The following is a 19,989-nucleotide window of genomic DNA, read 5'->3' as shown; positions in this document are numbered from 1 at the left end:
CCTAATTCCCCTGAAGGAGGTGATTTTTAGGTATATTTTAAGTCATTCATGGGACGTGGGCATCAGTGGCTGGACCAGCCTTAATTGTCCATCCCTGGTTGTCCTGGAGGATGTAGTGGTGAACTGAGAGGGAACATTGATATATTTCCAAGTCATGATGTGAATTTGCTACTCCTGTCCTTCTTAATTGTAGTTGTCTTAGATTTGGAAGGTACTGTCTAAGGAATCTTGGTGAATTTTTGTTGTGCATCTTGCAGACGGCACATACCACTGATGCTGAGCATTGGTGGTGGAATGAATCAATGTTTGTGGAAGTGTGCCAGGTGGTGAGGTGGCTTTGCCCTGGAACGTATCTTTGAGTGTTGTTGGAGCTGTATCTGTTGAGGCAAGTAGGGAATTTCCTTCACACTCTTGACTTGTGCTTCTAGATGGTGGACAGGCTTTGGGAGCAATCAGGTGAGTTACTTGCTGCTCTTGTAGCCACAGTACTTGTATAATTAGTCAATTCAGTTTCTGGTCAATTGTAACCTCAGGATATTGTCAGTCAGTTATTCAGTAATGGTAGTACCATTGAATGTCATTCTAGATTCACTCCGATTGGATTAGATCATTGCCTGGCACTTTTGTGGCATGGATGTGATTTTGGCAATTGTCAGCTCAAATTGGATATTGTCAAGGCCTAGCTGCATTTGGACATGGACTACTCCAGTATTCAATGAATTGCAAATTGTGCTGGACTGTGTACAATCATCAGCAAACATCTCTACTTGTGGCAATGAGCTGGTTTCTTGAACAACTTTGGAGATAAGGACACCTTCAGTATAGGTAGGAATTTGACCCAAGACCCAGAGGAAATATTGATAACATTTCATATCAAGGTGGCCAGTGCTTTAGACAGAAATTTGCAAGGAATGGAATTTCCCTGCCTCTGCTACAGTTATCATTCTCAGTGGCAGAGGCATGTATTTGGTGGGTGGTGTCAGAGGAGCTTTGGTAGATTACTGCCAGTATTGAGTAGGTAGTACATACTGCTTGCAATGCTAAAGGGTGGAGGAAGTGAATTTTGCAGCAGGTGGATATTATGTCATCAAGTCCTGATGTCTTCAAACTTCATGACTGGTTTTGGAGCTGCCTTCATTCCGGCATATCAAGGGAATTTGATCACACTCCTACTTGTGCCTTGCAGATGGCAAAGAAGGACTGGGAGATACGGGGTGAGTTACTTGCTGTAAAATTCCAAACTTCTGACTCTGCTGTTCTGGCCACAGTATTTATATACTTTTATGAAGATGTTGCCTGATGTCACGAGTAATAAATGTAAATGTTTTGGGCTTGTTTTTCTTTTAAAGAGGGACAATTTCATGGTGACTTGATAGAACATCTATATAGAACATAGAAAATAGGAATATGTGGATAGGAACAGACGGTTTCTGGAATAAGAGAACACGAGTATGAGAGTAATGTGTAAGAGATTTAGCACAGTGAATAGGAACATTGCCTTCATGTAGAAGGTTAATACTGGATTGACATCTAACAATAAGTTAGACAAGCACTGGCAGGAAAGATAAACAGGAATATAGGAACAACATGAACCTTAACTAGTATCAGAGATAATGGGAACTGCAGATGCTGGAGAATTCCAAGATAATAAAATGTGAGGCTGGATGAACACAGCAGGCCAAGCAGCATCTCAGGAGCACAAAAGCTGACGTTTCGGGCCTAGACCCTTCATCAGAGAGGGGGATGGGGAGAGGGAACTGGAATAAATAGGGAGAGAGGGGGAGGCGGACCGAAGATGGAGTCCGCCTCCCCCTCTCTCCCTATTTATTCCAGTTCCCTCTCCCCATCCCCCTCTCTGATGAAGGGTCTAGGCCTGAAACGTCAGCTTTTGTGCTCCTGAGATGCTGCTTGGCCTGCTGTGTTCATCCAGCCTCACATTTTATTATCATGAACCTTAACTACTTGTGTGGAAAACAGCCACTAACATCAAATGGCTGGACTGGTCAGCCTGTTCCCATGGTAGATTGTACTGTCTCACTGGTAGTCTGCTAGAAATTGAGCCACAGACATTACCTGAGTCAATTCAAAAGTTAAAAAATTTATAAACATACTCCAAATTCACCAATTTGCTTTCGACTGAGGTTGACAGAAAGTATGGACCAGGTTTCTGTGCTTATTAAAAATTATTATTTATTGCAAATAAGTAGATTTTTTTCTACAGATAAACAATTATGAACTATTGATATATAACGACAAGTTAAGACTTTAACCCCACCACCCTCCTATAGACTGACACTGATGGGGAAAAAATCAGGAGTGTAATAGGCAAAGGGAAAGGCTGGCAAGACATTCCAATGGTCCCTGTTCACAGGTTTGCTGAAATGGTCTTTTTGACTTGCCATGACGTTGGTCCTTGATTCTCATTCTCTAGCTGATTTCACTTGCTTGTAGAAAGAATAGAAGGGTGGCTCCTTCACAATTATAGTCACTGGTTAACAGCCACAGCTTAGAACAATTACAGAGGAAAAATTGAACTTTTTTAAGGCTTAAGATGGTTATTATTGCAGACCAGAAATACAGCTCTATTTCGGAGATCCAATTACTTCTGCCTATCTTGTTCACACCCTAAGTCGTTCAGTTATCTGGGAGTCAGTCACATAGTTGTTGGTTGGCATTACTACCTGGTCAATAGTCCATAGACCAATCAGCTACTTGTCACCGGCCAAAACTCCATTTGGACATAATTCCTTGGTTCCAACCGATCTGTAACTGGGCTTTCATTCTTGCTTGAACAAGTAACTGTAACAGCACTTAGTAAAGTTACATTTTTAAAAAGTGCAGCAATCTTTCAAACATCCTTGGTTTCTAAACCAGTCCTTTTCCAAATGTTAAAGGACACAGTCTTTACAATAATCTACAGTATTTGATGTAAATGCCTTTGATTTCTGTGAACATTTTTGATGTCCTTCGGATATCTTATTCAACATTTTTTTCCTTCGAATAGACCATTAAATGTTTTACCACATGAATGATGCCATGATGATTTATTACAGCTGTAATAGATGTGTAACATGAACCTTTCTGTTTCTTATTCAGAACTGTGAGTTTAGACATGCACTATTATTGTAGTAGCTATGTCAGTTGAAGCACTGATGAAATAGGAGGTAATCTTTTACCTGGTGCATTTATGATAGGGTAATAATTGTATTTAAAAGTGTAAAACGTTTTTGTTGAGTGAACTTAATGGAGTTGTAAGTATATATTTTTAAACAATTGCTACTGTAAGCAAGAATTAATCTTTTTTTTAAGCTGAATGGATTGTTTCTTCCTTTGCAGTCACAGGCACTAGAGATCAAATCACTGAAGAATCAGATTGCCAAATGTCAGGAGAAGCTACAGGAACTGGATGTAGTACAGAGTAGGTTGCAGGCTTTAGAATGTGCGACAGCTGGAAAAGTAATTATAGATGAGAAGGACTGGAATAACCTGCTGAGCCGTGTTGTACTGCTAGAAACTCAGCTGTTGCTGCATTCCAGAAAGGTAAGCTGGAACTTTATTTTTTGACATACTTAGTTTGCTAAATAATAAACTCGCGACTCAACTACAAGCAGCATCAGAAGCAAGTCTGAGCCTGATTGTATCCAGTGTGAACACTCTCACAATGCTAAATGGCCCATAATCAGGAGTGAGAATCTCTAGACTCCCTCCCTTATCCTCCTTTCCTAGCCCTTGTGCAGATGAAATGAGCTCGATGAACAGAGAACAAAAATCAAACTGAGGAACTTCTGCCACGGTTTCACTTCTCCCTGTGGAAGCAAAATAAGCCACAACAAGAGGTCTCTTTAAAATAATTATTTCTGACCTTCCCATTTCTTTCCTTTCCTCGAAGGATTTCTGTTGAATTTCAATTCTCTTGTATCTCATTTTGTACTATTTCTTTAGCCCCACTTCCACCAGCACCTCTGAAGTTTGTTGGTCTAAATTTTGAATGGAGGAATCCTGTGCCTATCATGATTTAGGAGCATCAGCACTGTTTGCGATTGATGTTATTCACCAAAATAGCTACCACTCCTTCTCACGTGATCTTGTTACAAACTTCTTCAATTTTTCTTAAAATAAGGCTCTTTGTTCTATTCCAAGGGCTATTAAAGGGAACCACTTAATGGCTGTACTGGCATCAAATGTACATTATAATTTTCTAGAATACAGTATTTATTAAGGGAAAGCAATATAATGTATTTGCTGTTTTAGTATGGTTTTTCATATCAATATTTAATGCATCCCAGATTAAATGATAACTGAAATTTTCTGGTAGCAGTGGCAGTAAAACAATCAGCATTAATATAATTACAACTCTGAAACTGACCTCTGCTTCTGGAGTCACATTTGACCCCTTAAAAGTGGAAATCTGAAGGTTGATATCAGTGGTTCTACACTTTGCTTGAGAGTGCACAGCTTCCTCTCTACATGCCCTCTTTTCCTCACCTTATTCAGAGACTATCAATTACATGCATTATTTGAGAAGGAAAAGACTAATTTTTGGCTCTTTCAGAGAATTGACATGCCTAATTGACTGAATGGCCTCCTTGTGTGCTTGGTGAATCTATGTAATGGAAAACCATAAAGTGAATGAAATGTTGTGATACATACTGCACACAATGATTTTCATATTACATTCTTTTCATCTCTGTAGAATGATACATCTTCTGATTCCACCAGTAGGAACGAAGATTATACATTTTGCCCAAAGACAAGCCGCAATTCTTCAGGTAAAGTGGTTCCATCTTGAAGTGTACTATTAATCTTACACAATAGTTTCTCACAATACATTGTTGTTTTAGAAGTTGTCGTGTATAATGTTGTGCAAAGGACGTTGTATTAGGAGTCACCGAGTAAGGGATATAGTTCCCCTTCGGAAAGAAGTGCAGTGAAAAGTTTACAGTTGCTGTATAACTGCGCCATCTTGGGTACAAAGGCAACTAGGTACAGATATTTAAGATTAAATACTGAGGAAACAAGAAAAAAAAATAGAAAAGTAAAGAAAAAAAGTCCAGCATTATAAGTCGTAGGAATGAAATAGAAAAAAAACAGAAGTAAGTATTTCTGACCCAGTCCATGTTGGCACTTAGCGTCAAGGGAGACTGCCACTGCCTTGCTGCCAATTGCACTGGACCCACCAACATAGGAGTCACTCCACTTTAGATGTTATCTCTTTGCCACTGGGCCCACTTTGCTGATGCCGCTGAATAAACACTCGCTCCACAACCAAGATTTCCTGGTTTCGCTGCCAGGTCAGGCCACTACCAGGCCACAAGTCTCACTTTGGTTGCAGATGTCATTTTGCCAGCACTGCCACCTTGAAGAGGCCGCTGCTGCCAGTGTTGCCATCCCCAGTCGCTGGAGGAGTATTGCTGCAGCCAACCCTGAACGCTGGGAGAACGACCTCGCTGCTGCTGCCACAGGTCCTGAATAGCAGCAGAAAGCACTCGCTGCCGTTAACCACATGTCCGATTAGAGTGTCATCAGTATTGCAGTTCATTACATTTTTATGTACATAAGTTGAAGGTGGTTTCAGTTCAATAAAAACTTTGCATTTCATATTGACTTGTTTTAAACTGAAGACTAAGGAAATACAAACTTGTTATCATTAAGCTTGGTCTTTAGCTAGCAATTGCTGGAATAATTTGATTTTATCTTAAAGACAGTCATTATTAATGTCTACACAACAAATGAGAAGAATTGTAGTTTACAGCAAAAGATACATGGATAATTATAATGGTTGTGCTTATGCTTGCAGTACTTGTAGGTTTGTTTGCACAGTACTGACTCATTTGGATATTCATACTACTTTGAAGTGTCATTCTTGTGTCAAACCATGATAAAGTAGGAATTCTGGACGTAATCCAATTTTGCTTTATTATTCAGGAGGTGTCAACCACAGTTGCCCAGTAAATATTAGCAAGAGGAATAAGTTATCCCATTTTGGAGCTGAGCCAGTAACGTCTGAAGTTCTAAACAATCCCTGCCCTACTTTTTTCTGTGCACTGTAAATCACAACGTCTGGTATCTGACCTTGCATAGGCATGCCAAAAGACAGAGGTTGACCAAAGATGAATATTTCTTTGCAGATAAAGAGACGAGAGTTGAGACGCCAGAGAGTCTTAGCCATCAGTCATCTGGATACAACTCACTGCTATCAGCAGACGAATCACCCAAAGCAATGAGTAGCAATTCATTATATCTGACAGAAGTCACAAAGGTAAGAAAGATTGGCAAAGGTTTCCATCAAATTTTTATAAGGTCTGGGGAACATGCTAACATTAGATGCACTTTTATTCAGGCAGTTACATTGTAAGTATGACCATCATTAAGATGCAAGAGCCTGAACTGAATGATCAGGATGAAAAGAATGAGAAACATGCTTAATATATTTTCATTCAGCCTTGCTTTTTAAACAAAATGAAAAAGATGTTGCTGGACAGTTCAGTTTGACAGCTCCGTTTGACACAGACATAAATAAAGGTAAAATATGATTTCCTGTGACACTGCACACAAATAGTCAAGACCAAGGACACGTCTAGGTCATTAAGGGTTAAAGAACAGTGAGATAATTGAACCAAGGTGGTGGCGGGAGGAAAAGGTAGAGAGGAATAACAGGGTAAATAGTTTGTAGAGCAAGAAGTTAGACTGAGTGGAACGAGGGAACAGGAGATGGTAATAGGAAGAGGAGAAAGGAGTGACACTGGCATAAAGAAGCCAGAGAGAATGTATGAAAGTTGAAAATGGAAGAGGAGAAAACCAATTGAGGGGAAGGATTAGACAGGGCTTGTTGCATTAAGAAGTGAATGGGAATGGAGGTTGGGATCAGAGGTGAGGAACAACTAGAATGGGTGGAGTCTGGGTTGCGATTTTAAAAAGTGGTGTTTATGCCCAGTATTACTGCTTTGCAAGAGCCCAAATAGTGTTTCAGTGTACACTTCTGTTATAAATAACACGACATCTTCATATATCAATAGCCCTTATCATGGTAAAGTTAAAGCTATTTGCTGTATTCTGAACCTTTCCAGTTCTGCCTATAAGTGACTGTAAAATCCTTACCTCACAGCAGGCATGAGTAATCCCTTGGCCCAATAAGGCCACTTTTTATTGCCACAGCTGTTTAGAAAGACCATGACTTGACTACTCTTGCACTGCTTAAACAATCTGGTGTCTATACTCTCGAATTGCAGTTATCAGAGTTGTCAGAACTTTTGATTTTGGGCTTTTAATAAGTTTTCACATCAAGCTCATATTGTCCCTTATGACTTCAGTCCAATATAATCATCTGACCTGTACCTAACACTCCTGTCCCACCACTGCTGTGTTCACACCAGGATATCTCATGTCACTAATAGATGGAGAGACCTGAAACTTTGCATCTTTGTATCTTTTTCTTCACTTTGGTATCTTTTCAAACATGGTTTTCTAGGAGGAGAATTTAGGAAAATTCTCACAGTACTATACAAATGAAATCACTTTGGATTGAAGCTTCGAATCTAAGAAGCAGCAGAGAAGGTGGCAGGAAAAGAGGAGATTTGAGTGGGTAGTCAGTGGGGAGATATCAGCTACCTCAGAAATGAAGTCTGGCTAGAAGGCCCAAAATTTGACTTCCCTGTTCCGTTACTTTGACCTTTATAAAACAGTTCAACCCCTGATTTACAGACAGCACATATGCTTATGTGTGTACCTGAGACTCGGATTGTTTTAAGTAAAATAATATGAGATTTTAACAGTGAAATTTCTGTAGTGAATGTGTTACTGTGAACTAGTACATTGCGCGTCTTATTGGTAGTTGGCCTTCCTCAAATGAGTGTCACGTTAGTTGATATGTAACAGTTGGAGGCAATCCTGTCAGATATCAAATGCATGATTTTTAGATGCTGTTGGCCTGCCTCTTCCAGTTTTGTAAATACCGTCAACGTTGAGTGAATCTCCAGTTATCATTATCATTATATCAAAAAAGTGGGCATTCTTTGTAAGGCAGTATATCAGATCTTGCTTATTTATTGTGTATTCCACTTTGAGTGCTAAGTGCACTTGCGAGCTAAAATGGTCCGTCTCATTCCAAGTTACGGTGCATCAGTTTTCAGCAGTATTTCTCTAGCAGAGAAGAAGGTTTTTTTTAGCTTGATATGAACAACTTCTTTATCCCTATTTTAAAGTTCTCAATACGTCTAAGATATGACTCTGTCAACCTTTGGAAGGCCTTCTTTTCATGTTTGACTCATCTCAGTTTAATGAAAACTTTATAAGATGCACAATATCCACAAAGAACTGAGAGAGTTATTAAAACTGGATCATTGAACACATTAAAGTATAGATATACTTTTAATAAGTAAGGGGATAAACAGTTATGGAGAGAAGGTAGGAAAGTGATTTGAGGATTATTAGACCAACCATGATTTCATTGAATGGTGGAGCAAACCCAATGGGCCAATTGGCTTAGTTCTGCTGCTACATCTTAGGAAAAAATGTTATACAGTCCTCTCAAGCAGTTAATACCTGACCACCACCTCTTAGGATATGAGCTTTGGAGCCATGAAGTCATGTTTCAGCTGTGCAAAACTCTGGTGTAGAACATAGAACATAGAACATAGAACAGTACAGCACAGAACAGGCCCTTCAGCCCACAATGTTGTGCCGTCCACACTTGGAGTATTGCGTACAGTTCTGGTCGCTGCATTATAGGAAGGATGTGGAAGCATTGGAAAGGATGTAGAGGAGATTTTCCAGGATGTTGCCTGGTATGGAGGGAAGGTCTTATGAGGAAAGGCTGAGGGATTTGAGGCTGTTTTCGTTAGAGAGAGAAAGGTTAAGAGGTGATTTAATAGACACATACAAGATGATCAGAGGATTAGATAGGGTGGACGGTGAGAGCCTTTTTCATCGGACGGTGATGGCTAGCATGAGGGGACATAGCTTTAAATTGAGGGATGATAGATATAGGACAGATGTCAGAGGTAGGTTCTTTACTCAGAGTAGTAAGGGCGTGGAATGCCCTGCCTGCAACAGTAGTAGACTCGTCAACTTTAAGGTCATTTAAATGGTCATTGGATAAACATGTAGATGATAATGGAATAGTGTAGGTTAGATGGGCTTCAGATTGGTTTCACAGGTCAGTGCAACATCGAGGGCCGAAGGGCCTGTACTGCACTGTAATGTTCTATGTTTTTAGTGATTTCTGTACTTGATCCTCTAAATCTCTCTGACCTTTTACACTTCCTATTTCTTGTGGTTTAGATAATAATCCATTCTATATTAGGTCCAAAGCTTACAATTCTCAACACTGCTTTGCACAATCCTATGTGGCAGTATTCCTTTGCAATTTTTTCTTTCTATCTACGGTACTCTGTCACCTAGGTATAATGGACAAACACGTATCTCTGTCCCTTCATCATCCTATAAAAATACATTGAAAGGCTGGGAAACCAGTTCAGATCCACGGAGGACATTGAGTCACAACTAGCCAATTTGAATACTTTCCAGTTACCTTATTCTCCATCTCAATCCCTGCCAATATCAAAAGGTTGCTATCAATTGCAGGTACTTTTGTTGTTGCACCAAATGGAAAGTTGTCATAAACAAAGATCTTCAGACATTTTTCAATATATACAACCCCTAGATGGAAAATGCACAGTGGTAAATTCACTTGGGTATTTCTGCTTGAACTATCACTTTTGCAATTGATTTGTTGTGCTACTCAGCAAACTGCCTTTGAGAGCTTGCGTTTGCCTGAGAAGGATTTCCAGGGTCAATTACCTTTTCAAAATGGAACAAAATTGATAATAAAAATAAGCTACTGCGGGTAAAAGCAATTTTCTGCTTTTCTTATATATGGAGTCCTCAAACAAAAGTTTCCATTTCTATTGATGCAGTAATGGAGGCAATTCTATGTGACCTGGGGGGCCCCCTCATTGAGAGTATGAGGGGAGGTGACCAGCAGTGTAAATGCTGCCTCCAATATTTAACCTTTTTGATTAGTTTGTTGTAATTCAGCCTAATTCAGCCATGTACAGATGATGCTGACGAACATTAACGAGTTCCTCATCTCATCCCAAATGACCAACAAATAAACACCCTCATTGTGATGTGGAAAGTTCCATTCACTCAAAAACAACAGGAGATTCCTCAAGAGAATGCACACCTGGGAGATTTGGATATTATTGCAACACATTCTGGAGAATCCCTCCATAGAAAAGTATTAGAGCCATTCTTCCTTTATACAGTTTGGCCTCAAGGTCATTGGAAGCAAGGTCATTGGGGTCATTTAAGAGACTGCTGGACATGCATATGGTCACAGAAATTTGAGGGTGCATACATGAGGATCAATGGTCGGCACAACATTGTGGGCTGAAGGGCCTGTTCTGTGCTGTACTGTTCTATGTTCTATGTTCTATGTTCCTTTTATGGTGTCAGAGTTAGTAGTAAAAGAAATGGAAACCTCGGATTTTTTTTGGGTACAGTCTTTTATTAAAGAATATTAAGGCTGTGAACTGATAGCTCAAAAAACAGTTATAAGTAGTCAGAAGAAAAGATAATTACAAAAACAAGTAAGTTAGCCTACAAAAGTGATGGGGCATGTAATTTATCATTATTTTCCCTATAAGTGGAAATTGCTTTGATTTTTTACTTTTTATTTTTTGCAAAGGTTTGTAGCTTGGGCTGTGGGTGAGTTTGTTGACTTGCTTGCCGAGCTGCCTTGTTTTTGTTCAAATGTTTCATCATGTTAGCATGGTGACGAAACGTCTGAATGAAAACAAACGAGCTCAGTGAGCAAGTCAACAAGCTTGACTTTTTCTTTTTCAATGATGTAAAGCTGCTTAATGACCTTGCTTCACCAAATATTTCTCTATTCAGCTCCCAAAAAATAGAAATATACATGTGAGAGCATGTACGACAGATATATCAAGTTCTGATCACAATTAAGGTTGTGGGGGAGGGGTGGGTAGGGTGAAAGTCTCCTATTGTTACATCTCTGTGTTGCAGTTGAGAATTGAGCAATGAGGGCACTCTACTGATATATAACACTCGGGGTTCTTACTTTCTTACCCCTATTTCTAATTTTAATATGTTGTATTTTGTTGAATGTGATAAAGATAATTTTGTGTCACCATAAAAAGACATGGTATTTGCTTGATCTATTTGTGCCTGTCCTTTTTATTTGTTTGTGACAAATACTTGCACTGCAGTATTTGAAGAAATCTTACATTTTACAGACACAGACAGTGAAACATAAGGTTGAAAGGATAAGCAAAATGTGAGTGTTTTCCTCTTATTACTGAAATAATTAAAGATGTTAATTATATATTGTATTCTACATCTATACCATCATACGTTTGTTCACGTATGTTAGAAAAACTATAGCAAATATGAAGTGTTATCATTTGCCATATTTTCCCTATAGTATAAAGACAACACTCTCAGAAGGCTGAATTGGTTTTGGAATCTTCTGAGGCCAAACTGTATAAATGCAACTTATTTCTTTCTACTTTGTTATTTCCTCTTTTCCAACTTCTTTTTCATTCTACCTCCTTTCTTTATTTCTTTTCTACCTCTGCCCTTCTATCAAAAGGTGTGTCTGGTTAAAATCAAATTTGTAGCTTTTGATGGATAAATAAATGACAGACATTCCACCCGGGAAAATTATTTGTGTCATTGCCCTTTATTGCAATATTTCCAGGAGAAACTTGATTGCTGAGCTTATTTTCTGAGACAGGTTTTTGGTTTTCCTAATTGGTAATTATTGCTCTCAAATCTCACATCAATAAAAAGTGTCAGGTAATCCTGATATCAGGGAGTTGGTAACTATCCCATCTGGGTGTCAGAGAAACCTGGCTACCCAATGTCTATAATTGTTTTTGATCAGCTATGTTGTCACAGATTTGAAATCCTCCTGTGGGGATCTGTGACATAGGTTATCAAAGAATTTTTTTTCAGCTTTTTGTTGCTTTTATTCCATAAATTTTTCATTCCTTTTCAATGGTGTCATTTGACTACTTAATCATTTTAATTGAATTGACTTCAGCACTTTAAGTCACACTGACAATACAACCACATGTCAGGTAATCCTGATATCAGGGAGTTGGTAACTATACCATCTGGGTGTCAGAGAAACCTGGCTACCCAATGTCTATAATCATGTATGGCTTACGGTTAAGCAAAACTTTTAACAGACAAAAATGTCCCAAGACATATCATTTTGTCAAGAAAAGGGCATTTCCATTTTGTTTTATTTTCAAGGTAATTAAAATTACTTTGAAACCTATAGAAAAAATCAGGCATAATTTTGTAAAATCTGTTTCTAGCTACTGGGTAGCACAGATTTCCATTCTTACGTACTGTGACCTGCGCGGCTTGCTTCTGCACAGCACCACACTGTGGAAGAAATTGAACACTACAACAGTAATTGGTTTACGATCCATTTGTGTAATCTAATTGCAGTTTCTGATCAGTTTATGGATGGGCCATTAATTAAGTGAGTAGTTATAAGAAGAAAAAATTGGCATTGAGAAATGGTGCAACTGCATTAATGATTTAACTTTTTAACACCCGGGAGAAGCAACAACCATTTTGCTAAACTGTCTTGTGACAAAATTTGAACGATGTACATTTTGGAACCTTCAAGATAAAAGTATGTTTGATAACTAAAGGAATTGATTCTTGCTGACATCTCAGCTATTTATTTAAAATAAAAGTTGTAAATAAGTGTTAACATGGCACTGTTGCCTCTAAGTCAATAGATTGTGTGTTCAAATCCCACTCCAGAGTTTGGGCACAAAAATTGAGGCTGACATCCAGTAATGGAGGCATTGCAATGTCAGAGCTGCCTTCTCTCAGACGATATGCTAAACCAAGACCATGGCTGCCCCTTCAGAAAGAAGTAGCCGATCTCATGACACTATTGCAAAGAGCAAGGAATTATCCCGCAACCAATATCTTAGAAACAAATGGTCTTGTTGTTATCCCTTGCTGTTTGTGAAAGGTTATTGTACTGTTGTTTCCTACATCTCGACAGCCTCTAAATTTTAAAATTACTTCAATGGCTTTCAAGTGCTTTGGGACATCCTAAGATTGTAAATGCTCTATGTAGATGCAGCTTCTTCATTCCTTCCATCGTTCCTTATTAAGTACTTGTAGTTTTGTTTGTTTCAAAAATAAGTTGACCTCACCATATTTTAAAGTATCCAGAATCTCAAGAGTAGGAGAGAAAAGTTAATATTTGATCATTTTTATTATCCCTCAGGATTGAAGAAACTACAGAATTACTTAAGTGTCCAGAAAGTTCAGCTGACACGAATGTGCCAGGTTCTTTTCCATCACAAAAGCAAAGTACTGCAGATGCGGGAAATCTATTATAAAAGGCCAGGCAACATCTGTCAAAAACGTGATTCAGGCTTCAGGTCCATGAGCTTTCATCAACACTGGTGCTGATCCCTGTGTTTTGTCAGTTTTGTTTATAAATTATATTATTTATGGTGATAAAAACTAGAGTATATTTTTGCAGTAGTTTAATGTAATTGAATGTTTAGCTTCTTCACCAACACTGAAATTTTTACAATCTAAGTATTTGTAACACTGTAGTAGTGGAGTAATTCCAAATAACCAGAAGTTACGCTGGCTTATGTCTGTGTTAAGGACAAGCAATGTGAAGAGATTAAATGTTTCAACTTTACAAAGATACCTGATATGAATAAAGATTATATTTCAATTTGTGTAGATTATGTTTTTTATACTAGGCACACCTAAAATAGCTGACACCATTTAGTACTGATTTATTACGCAACCAGAAGTAATGATCCAGATAAATTTGTATCCTGCACAAATTAGTGTTGCTTTTTATTTACCCTTCCATGTTATCTCCTATTTGCTTGATATTTGCACTAGAAGTTTGGTAAATTCTTGATCAAAGGGAAGATTTTATTTTACAGTGGTCTTATCTGCCAGCCGCATACAGAAGTGGAAACAAGCATAAATTTAACCTTAAACATTAAGAAACTCAAAATAATGTTTTTTCATTGACCAGTTCCAGCCTTTGCTCAGTGGTAATGCTCTCTGAGCAGTTTTTGATGTTAATAAAGAGGCATCACTTGCCTTTTCAGGTGGATATAAAAGACCCCACAACTGTGTTTTAAGTTGACCTGGCACCCTAGCTAACATTGATCCCTCAACAAACATCAGTAAAATCATTTTTCTCATTACTGGCTCACAAGCTAGCTGCTGTGTCCCCATATTACAACAGTTGACTACACTTCAAAACAGTAATTATTTGGAAAGATTTGGTGGTGTAAAAAGCACTACTCAATTGGTATCATGTTGGTAGTTTCTATTATTATCAATGAAAACAATCAATAATTTTGAACATAAGCCAGTGGGAGATAGAGGAGAGAACATGTAGACATATTCTGGAAAGATGTAAAAACAGCAGGGTTGTTGTCGTGGTTGATCTAACCTCCTATGTTGACTGGGGCTCACTTTGTGCTATTGGGTTGTATGGTGCAGAATTTGTAAGGACCATTCGGGAGGATTTCTTACAGTGTGTAAACAATCCAACCAGGGAAGGAGTTATACTGGACCTGGTTTTGGAAAATGAGCCCAGCCGGATGAGTGAACATTGAACTTTACAGCACAGGAGTTGATCCTTTGGCCCGCAATGTTGTGCTGATCATGATTCCAAATGAAACTAATCCCTTCTGACTGCCCTTGGTCCATATTCCTCCATTCTTTGCATATTCATGTTCTTATCTAAAGGTCCCTTAAATGCCCCTATCATTTCTGTCTCCACCACCAGCCTTGGCAATGTATTCCAGACTTTTACCGCTCTCTGTGTAAAAAAGACTTGCCCGTCATGTCTCCTTTGAACTTCGCCCTCTCAACTTAAATGCATGCATCCTAATATTACACATTTCAATAATAGGAAAATGATTCTGACCATGCGTCTCATAGTTTTATGGGTTCCTAATGAGTTTCCCCTCAGCCTCTGCTGCTCAAGAGAAAACAACCCAAGTTTTTCTAGCCTCTCCTAGCCCATGTCCTCTAATCCAGGCAGCATCCAGGTAAACCTTTTCTGCACCCTCACCAAAGCTTTCACATCCTTCCTGTAATGTGGCGACCAAAACTGAACACTAGAATCTACCTATTGAAGTATGGTTGAATTTAGTTGTAAAGTAAAGCAAATGGTAGGTTTAAATGCGGATTCAGAAATGAATGATCATGTCAGCAATTAAAACTTGAATTTGCATAGCATCATTAATGCAAGAAAAACCATAATTCGCAACAACAAAGACAAAAATGAATATCAGACCAAAACAGCAGGTGGAGGAGGATTTTAGAAGACATTTCAAGAAAATTCAAGATTGTGGGATTGTAATATGATCACCAATAGTGAGGGGAAAAAAAAGGAGGGGAGGTAGCAGAAGAGGTTGGTATTAGTAGTGATACAGAGCTGCAAGATATTATACAAAGAAAAACTGGTGAGACCATGTCAGAAGACTGTTCTGAGTCAGCCGCACTGCTGCGGATCTGAAGTCACAAACAAGTCAGACCTGGTGAGATGAGCAGAATTTCCTTTTCTAAACCTAGTGAACCCCACCACTAGTTTTTTCTTACAACAGTTGAAATATAGTTGTCATGGTCACCATCACTGAGGCTAGTTTAGTATTCCAGAATTCCTAACTGAATGTACCTTACACCAGCTGCTGTGGTGTGATTTGAATCTGTGTCCCTAGGGCATTATTCTAAATCTCTGGATAACTGATTCAGTGAAATTATCAGTATACCACCATCTCAAATGCTGCTGGCTGAGTTTGTGCAGATTTTTTGGTTCTATCGCTGTGAAGTAGTGATATGGTCCAGACAGTCTTGGGTCTTCTCAAGCAGGCTGCTTTATCCATCCTGAGGGATCCATGAGAATTATTCCTTGTCATCTTTCTCCAGATATTTCCACTGGTTGGTAAATGACACAAGGTGGCCAGTTCACTTGTAAAAGCCTCTGCCCAATCAATTAAAAGCCATAGCTTGCAGCAACTGTTGCAGGGAAGATAAAATGATTTTCTTCAGATTTCATGCCCCTTTTGACTACAGAGAGCTAAGAGACCTCTCCCAAGCTGGAGGAAAAACTGAACACTCTCATAGTAATTATACACAGCTCCAAGTTGTTCAGTTACCTGACAAGCAAGGTGAAGGCATCCTTTTGTTGTGTTGTAGCAACCAGCCTGTAGTCAGTGTATGGAACATAGAAGACTGTTAGCACAGCTTGGACAAGGGCCAATGTAAACAACAGTTCCCTTTATTTAAGAACCATGTCTCCATATTTAGTGTTTTTAAAAAACTGAAATGAACTGAGAAAGAGCTGTTTTAAACCCAGTGTTCGAAAGAGTCACTGCAGATTCTTTTAAACTAAGTAACCATAAGATGTAGGAGCAGAAGTAGACCATTCAGCACATTGGGTCTGCTTTACCATTCAGTGAAATCATGGCTGATCTGATAATCTACAATTCCATTGTCTTGCCATTTCTCCATCACTATTGATTCCCTTATTGCTTGAAATCTGTCTGCCTCAGCCTTGAATATACTTAAAAACCCTTGAAGCCCTCTGCAGATATGAATTCCACAGATTCACTACTTACAGAGAAGAAATACCTCCTTATCTCTGTCTTGAACATGTTATTATGACATTATGTCACTGGTCCTAGACTCGCCTATAAGAGGAAACTATCGTTTTCCATTTTCCCTAAATCAAATCTATGCATCTTGTATGCTTCAGTAAGGTCACCTCTCAATCTTTTATATTCCAACAAGTGTAGGCACAACCTAAACTTCATAAGACAGTCCCTCCGGACCTGTTATTAGCCTACTGAACCTTCTCTGGACTGCATCCAATGCCAGGACATCTTTCCTTAGATAAGGGCCCCATTTTAAAGTTTTAAAGCTGTGGTTTGACTCATGTTTTGTACAGCTTCAGCAAAGCTTCCCTATAAAATTCACTCTGGACTCCAACCCTCGTGTTTGCGCAAGAAGGGGTAGCACAGTGGCTCACTGGTTAGCACTGCAGTCTCACAGCGCCAGGGACCCGAGTTCAATTCCAGCCTCGGGCGACTGTGTGTGTGTGGAGTTTGCACATTCTCCCCGTGTCTGGGTGGGTTTCCTCCCACAGTCCAAAGATGTGCAGGCTAGGTGGACCTGCCATGCTAAATTGCCTGTTGCGTTCAGGGGTGAGTGGGTTATAGGGGGATGGGTCTGGGTGGGATGCTTCAAGGGGTGGTGTGGACTTGTTGGGCCGAAGGGCCTGTTTCCACACGAGGTAATCTAATCTAAAAACTCAACTAGACTGAGAACCTATACAGGGGAACCTTTACAGATTAAGGTTCCTGTCTCTTATGAGAAGCAGCCGGTTCAGTTACCACTAATGGTAGTGAAAGGCTCAGGCCCAAGCTTGATGGGACAAAATTGGTTGTGAAAGATTCACCTATGTTGACTCAACATTTTTCAGTTAGAAAATGGCTGCCTGAGTGAAGTTTTAATTATGAGTGAAGTTTTAATTAAATACCTGGAAGTTTTTCAGGAAGGTCTAGGGACTAGCAAAGGAGCTAAGACCACCCTGCATATTGACCAAGAAGCAAATCCATGATTCTGCAAGTCCTGTGCAGTGCCATTTGCCTTATGGGCAAAAAGCAGAGGCAGAAATCAGAGGCTAGAAAGCAAAGGAATTGTCAAACAAGTCCAGTTTGTGGAAAGGCTAGCACCGGTCATGCTGCTCTCTGTGTCTGTCATAAATTTGTAAAATTCTATAAGGTTGCCTCATCCTTCAAAGCTCAAATGAAAACAAACAAGGTTTGTCCAATCACTCCTCATTGCACATACCCTTCAAACCAGGAAACATCCACATAAACTATTTCCTTCCTCTCCAAAGTACCTACATCCTTCTGGCAGACCAGTAACCAGAACTATTCACAATATTCCAAAGATAGTAAGTAGGGGCAGCAGATGCTGGAGAATCTGAGATAACAAGGTGTAGAGCTGGATGAACACAGCAGGCCAAACAGCAACAGATGAGCAGGAAATTTGAGGTTTCAGGCCTAGGCCCTTCTCCAGAAATGGGGGAGGGGAAGGGGGTTGTGAAATAAATAGGGAGGGAGGGGGAGGCAGATCGAAAATGGATAGAGGAGCAGATAGGTGGACAGGAGGCCGACCAGTCAAAGAGGTGGGGATGGAGCCAGTAAAGGTGAGTGTATTTGGGGAGGTAGGGAGGAGATAAATCAGTCCAGGGAGGATGGATAGGTCAAGGGGCGGGAAGAGGTTAGTAGGTAATGGATGGGGGTGGGGCTTGAGGTAGGAGGAAGGGATAGGTGGGAGAAAGGACAGGTTAGGGAGGCAGTGATGAGCTGGGCTGGTTTTGGAATGCAGTAGGGGGAGGGGGCAACTGCACTTCCCAGTCGCGAACCATTTCAACTGCCCCTCCCATTGCTCAGAGACATGTCCATCTTGGGCCTCCTGCAGTGCCACAACAACGTTTCCCGAAGGTTGCAGGAACAGCAACTCATATTCCACTTGAGAACCCTGCAGCCCAATGGTATTAATGTGGACTTCACAAACTTCAAAATCTCCCCTCCCAAAACAGCCCAGCTTGTCCTCGCCTCCCTAACCTGTCCTTCCTCCCACCTCCAGCCCAACCCCCTTCTTCTACCTACGAACCTCATCCCGCTCCCTTGACCTGTCTGTCCTCCCTGGACTGACTTATCTCCTCCCTACCTCCCCACCTACACTCACCTTTATTGGCTTCATCCCCGCCTCTTTGACCAGCCTGTCTCCTCTCCACCTATCTTCTCCTCTATCCATGTTCTATCCGACTCTCCCTCTCTCCCTATTTATTTCAGATCTGCCTTCTGTTGCCCCGTTTCTAAAGAAGGGTCTAGGCCTGAAACATCAGCCATCCTGCTGCTCTGATACTGCTTGGCCTGCTGTGTCCATCGAGCTCTGCACCTCGTTATCTCACAATATTCCAAATGTGGCTGAATTAAAAATTTCTATGGCTGCAACATGATTTGCCAATTTTTATACTCTATGCTCCAACAGTGAAGGTAATAATACTGGAGATAATAGGAACTGCTGACGCTGGAGAATCCAAGATAACAAGGTGTAGAGCTGGATGAACACAGCAGGCCAAGCAGCATCTTTGGAGCAGAAAAGCTGACATTTCGGGCCTAGACCCTTCATTAGAAATTTGTGATGATGGGTCGGCCCGAAAAGTCAGTTTTCCTGCTCTTAAGATGCTGCTTGGTCTGCTGTGTTCAGCCAGCTCCATGTTGTTAGCAAGGTAATAATACCGTATACCTTCTTGACCACCTCATCCACTAATGTTGCCACTTTCAGGGGAACTAGACCATTCTGTTTGTGGATGCTACTAAGGGTTCTGCCATTTACTGTATACTTCCCTCCTGCATTAGACCTTCCAAAATTGATCACCTCTCATTTGTTCAGATTAATGCCCAAGTCTGCAACCTACCTATACCTAGCTGTATTCTCTGGCAATCTTTCTCACTATCTGTAACTCCCCCAGTTTTAGTGTTGTTCACAAACCTATTAATGAGGCCACCTTCATTCACCTCCAAATAAATATATACATTACAAACAACATGGGTGTCAGCACTGAACCCTGCAGAATACCACTGGTTACTGATCTCCAGTCAGAAAAATACCCTTCCACACTATTGTCTGTCTTCTAGGGCAAAGCCAGTTTTGTATCCATTTTATCATATCACCATGGATCTCATCTTATCTTCTGTATCAGCCTGCCGTGAGGAACCTTGTCAAGGCCCTTGTGAAAGTCCATTTGACAACATTACTGCCTTGCCCTCATCAATCACTTTTGCTACTTTCTCAAAATACTGAATCAAGTTTGTGAGGCATGGCCTTCCCTGCACAAAGCCATACTGCCAATCGCTAATAAGTCCA

At 40.0% G+C, this 19,989-nt stretch overlaps 1 protein-coding gene across 5 annotated transcripts in view; it reads left to right on the top strand.

The window, feature by feature from the left end:
• The window catches only part of cep44 (centrosomal protein 44), a 73,814-nt gene extending 60,097 nt beyond the window's left edge, over positions 1 to 13,717 (top strand). For 3 of the 5 annotated variants that reach the window (XM_059644871.1, XM_059644868.1, XM_059644870.1), the window contains 5 exons: positions 3,337 to 3,540; positions 4,694 to 4,769; positions 6,129 to 6,259; positions 11,229 to 11,296; positions 13,283 to 13,717. In XM_059644871.1, the coding sequence (XP_059500854.1) occupies positions 3,337 to 3,540; positions 4,694 to 4,769; positions 6,129 to 6,259; positions 11,229 to 11,296; positions 13,283 to 13,397 (594 nt within the window). In that variant the 3' untranslated portion in view covers positions 13,398 to 13,717. The remainder of the gene's footprint in view (positions 1 to 3,336; positions 3,541 to 4,693; positions 4,770 to 6,128; positions 6,260 to 11,228; positions 11,297 to 13,282) is intronic. The other 2 variants (XM_059644869.1, XM_059644872.1) reach the window with 2 other exon arrangements.
• The last annotated feature ends 6,272 nt before the right edge of the window (positions 13,718 to 19,989 follow it).

The sequence above is a fragment of the Stegostoma tigrinum genome, chromosome 3, assembly GCF_030684315.1.
Source record: "Stegostoma tigrinum isolate sSteTig4 chromosome 3, sSteTig4.hap1, whole genome shotgun sequence".
Taxonomy (NCBI): domain Eukaryota; kingdom Metazoa; phylum Chordata; class Chondrichthyes; order Orectolobiformes; family Stegostomatidae; genus Stegostoma; species Stegostoma tigrinum.
The sequence above is the reverse complement of the archived record's forward strand: the minus strand, read 5'-3'. Positions and strand labels throughout refer to the sequence as shown.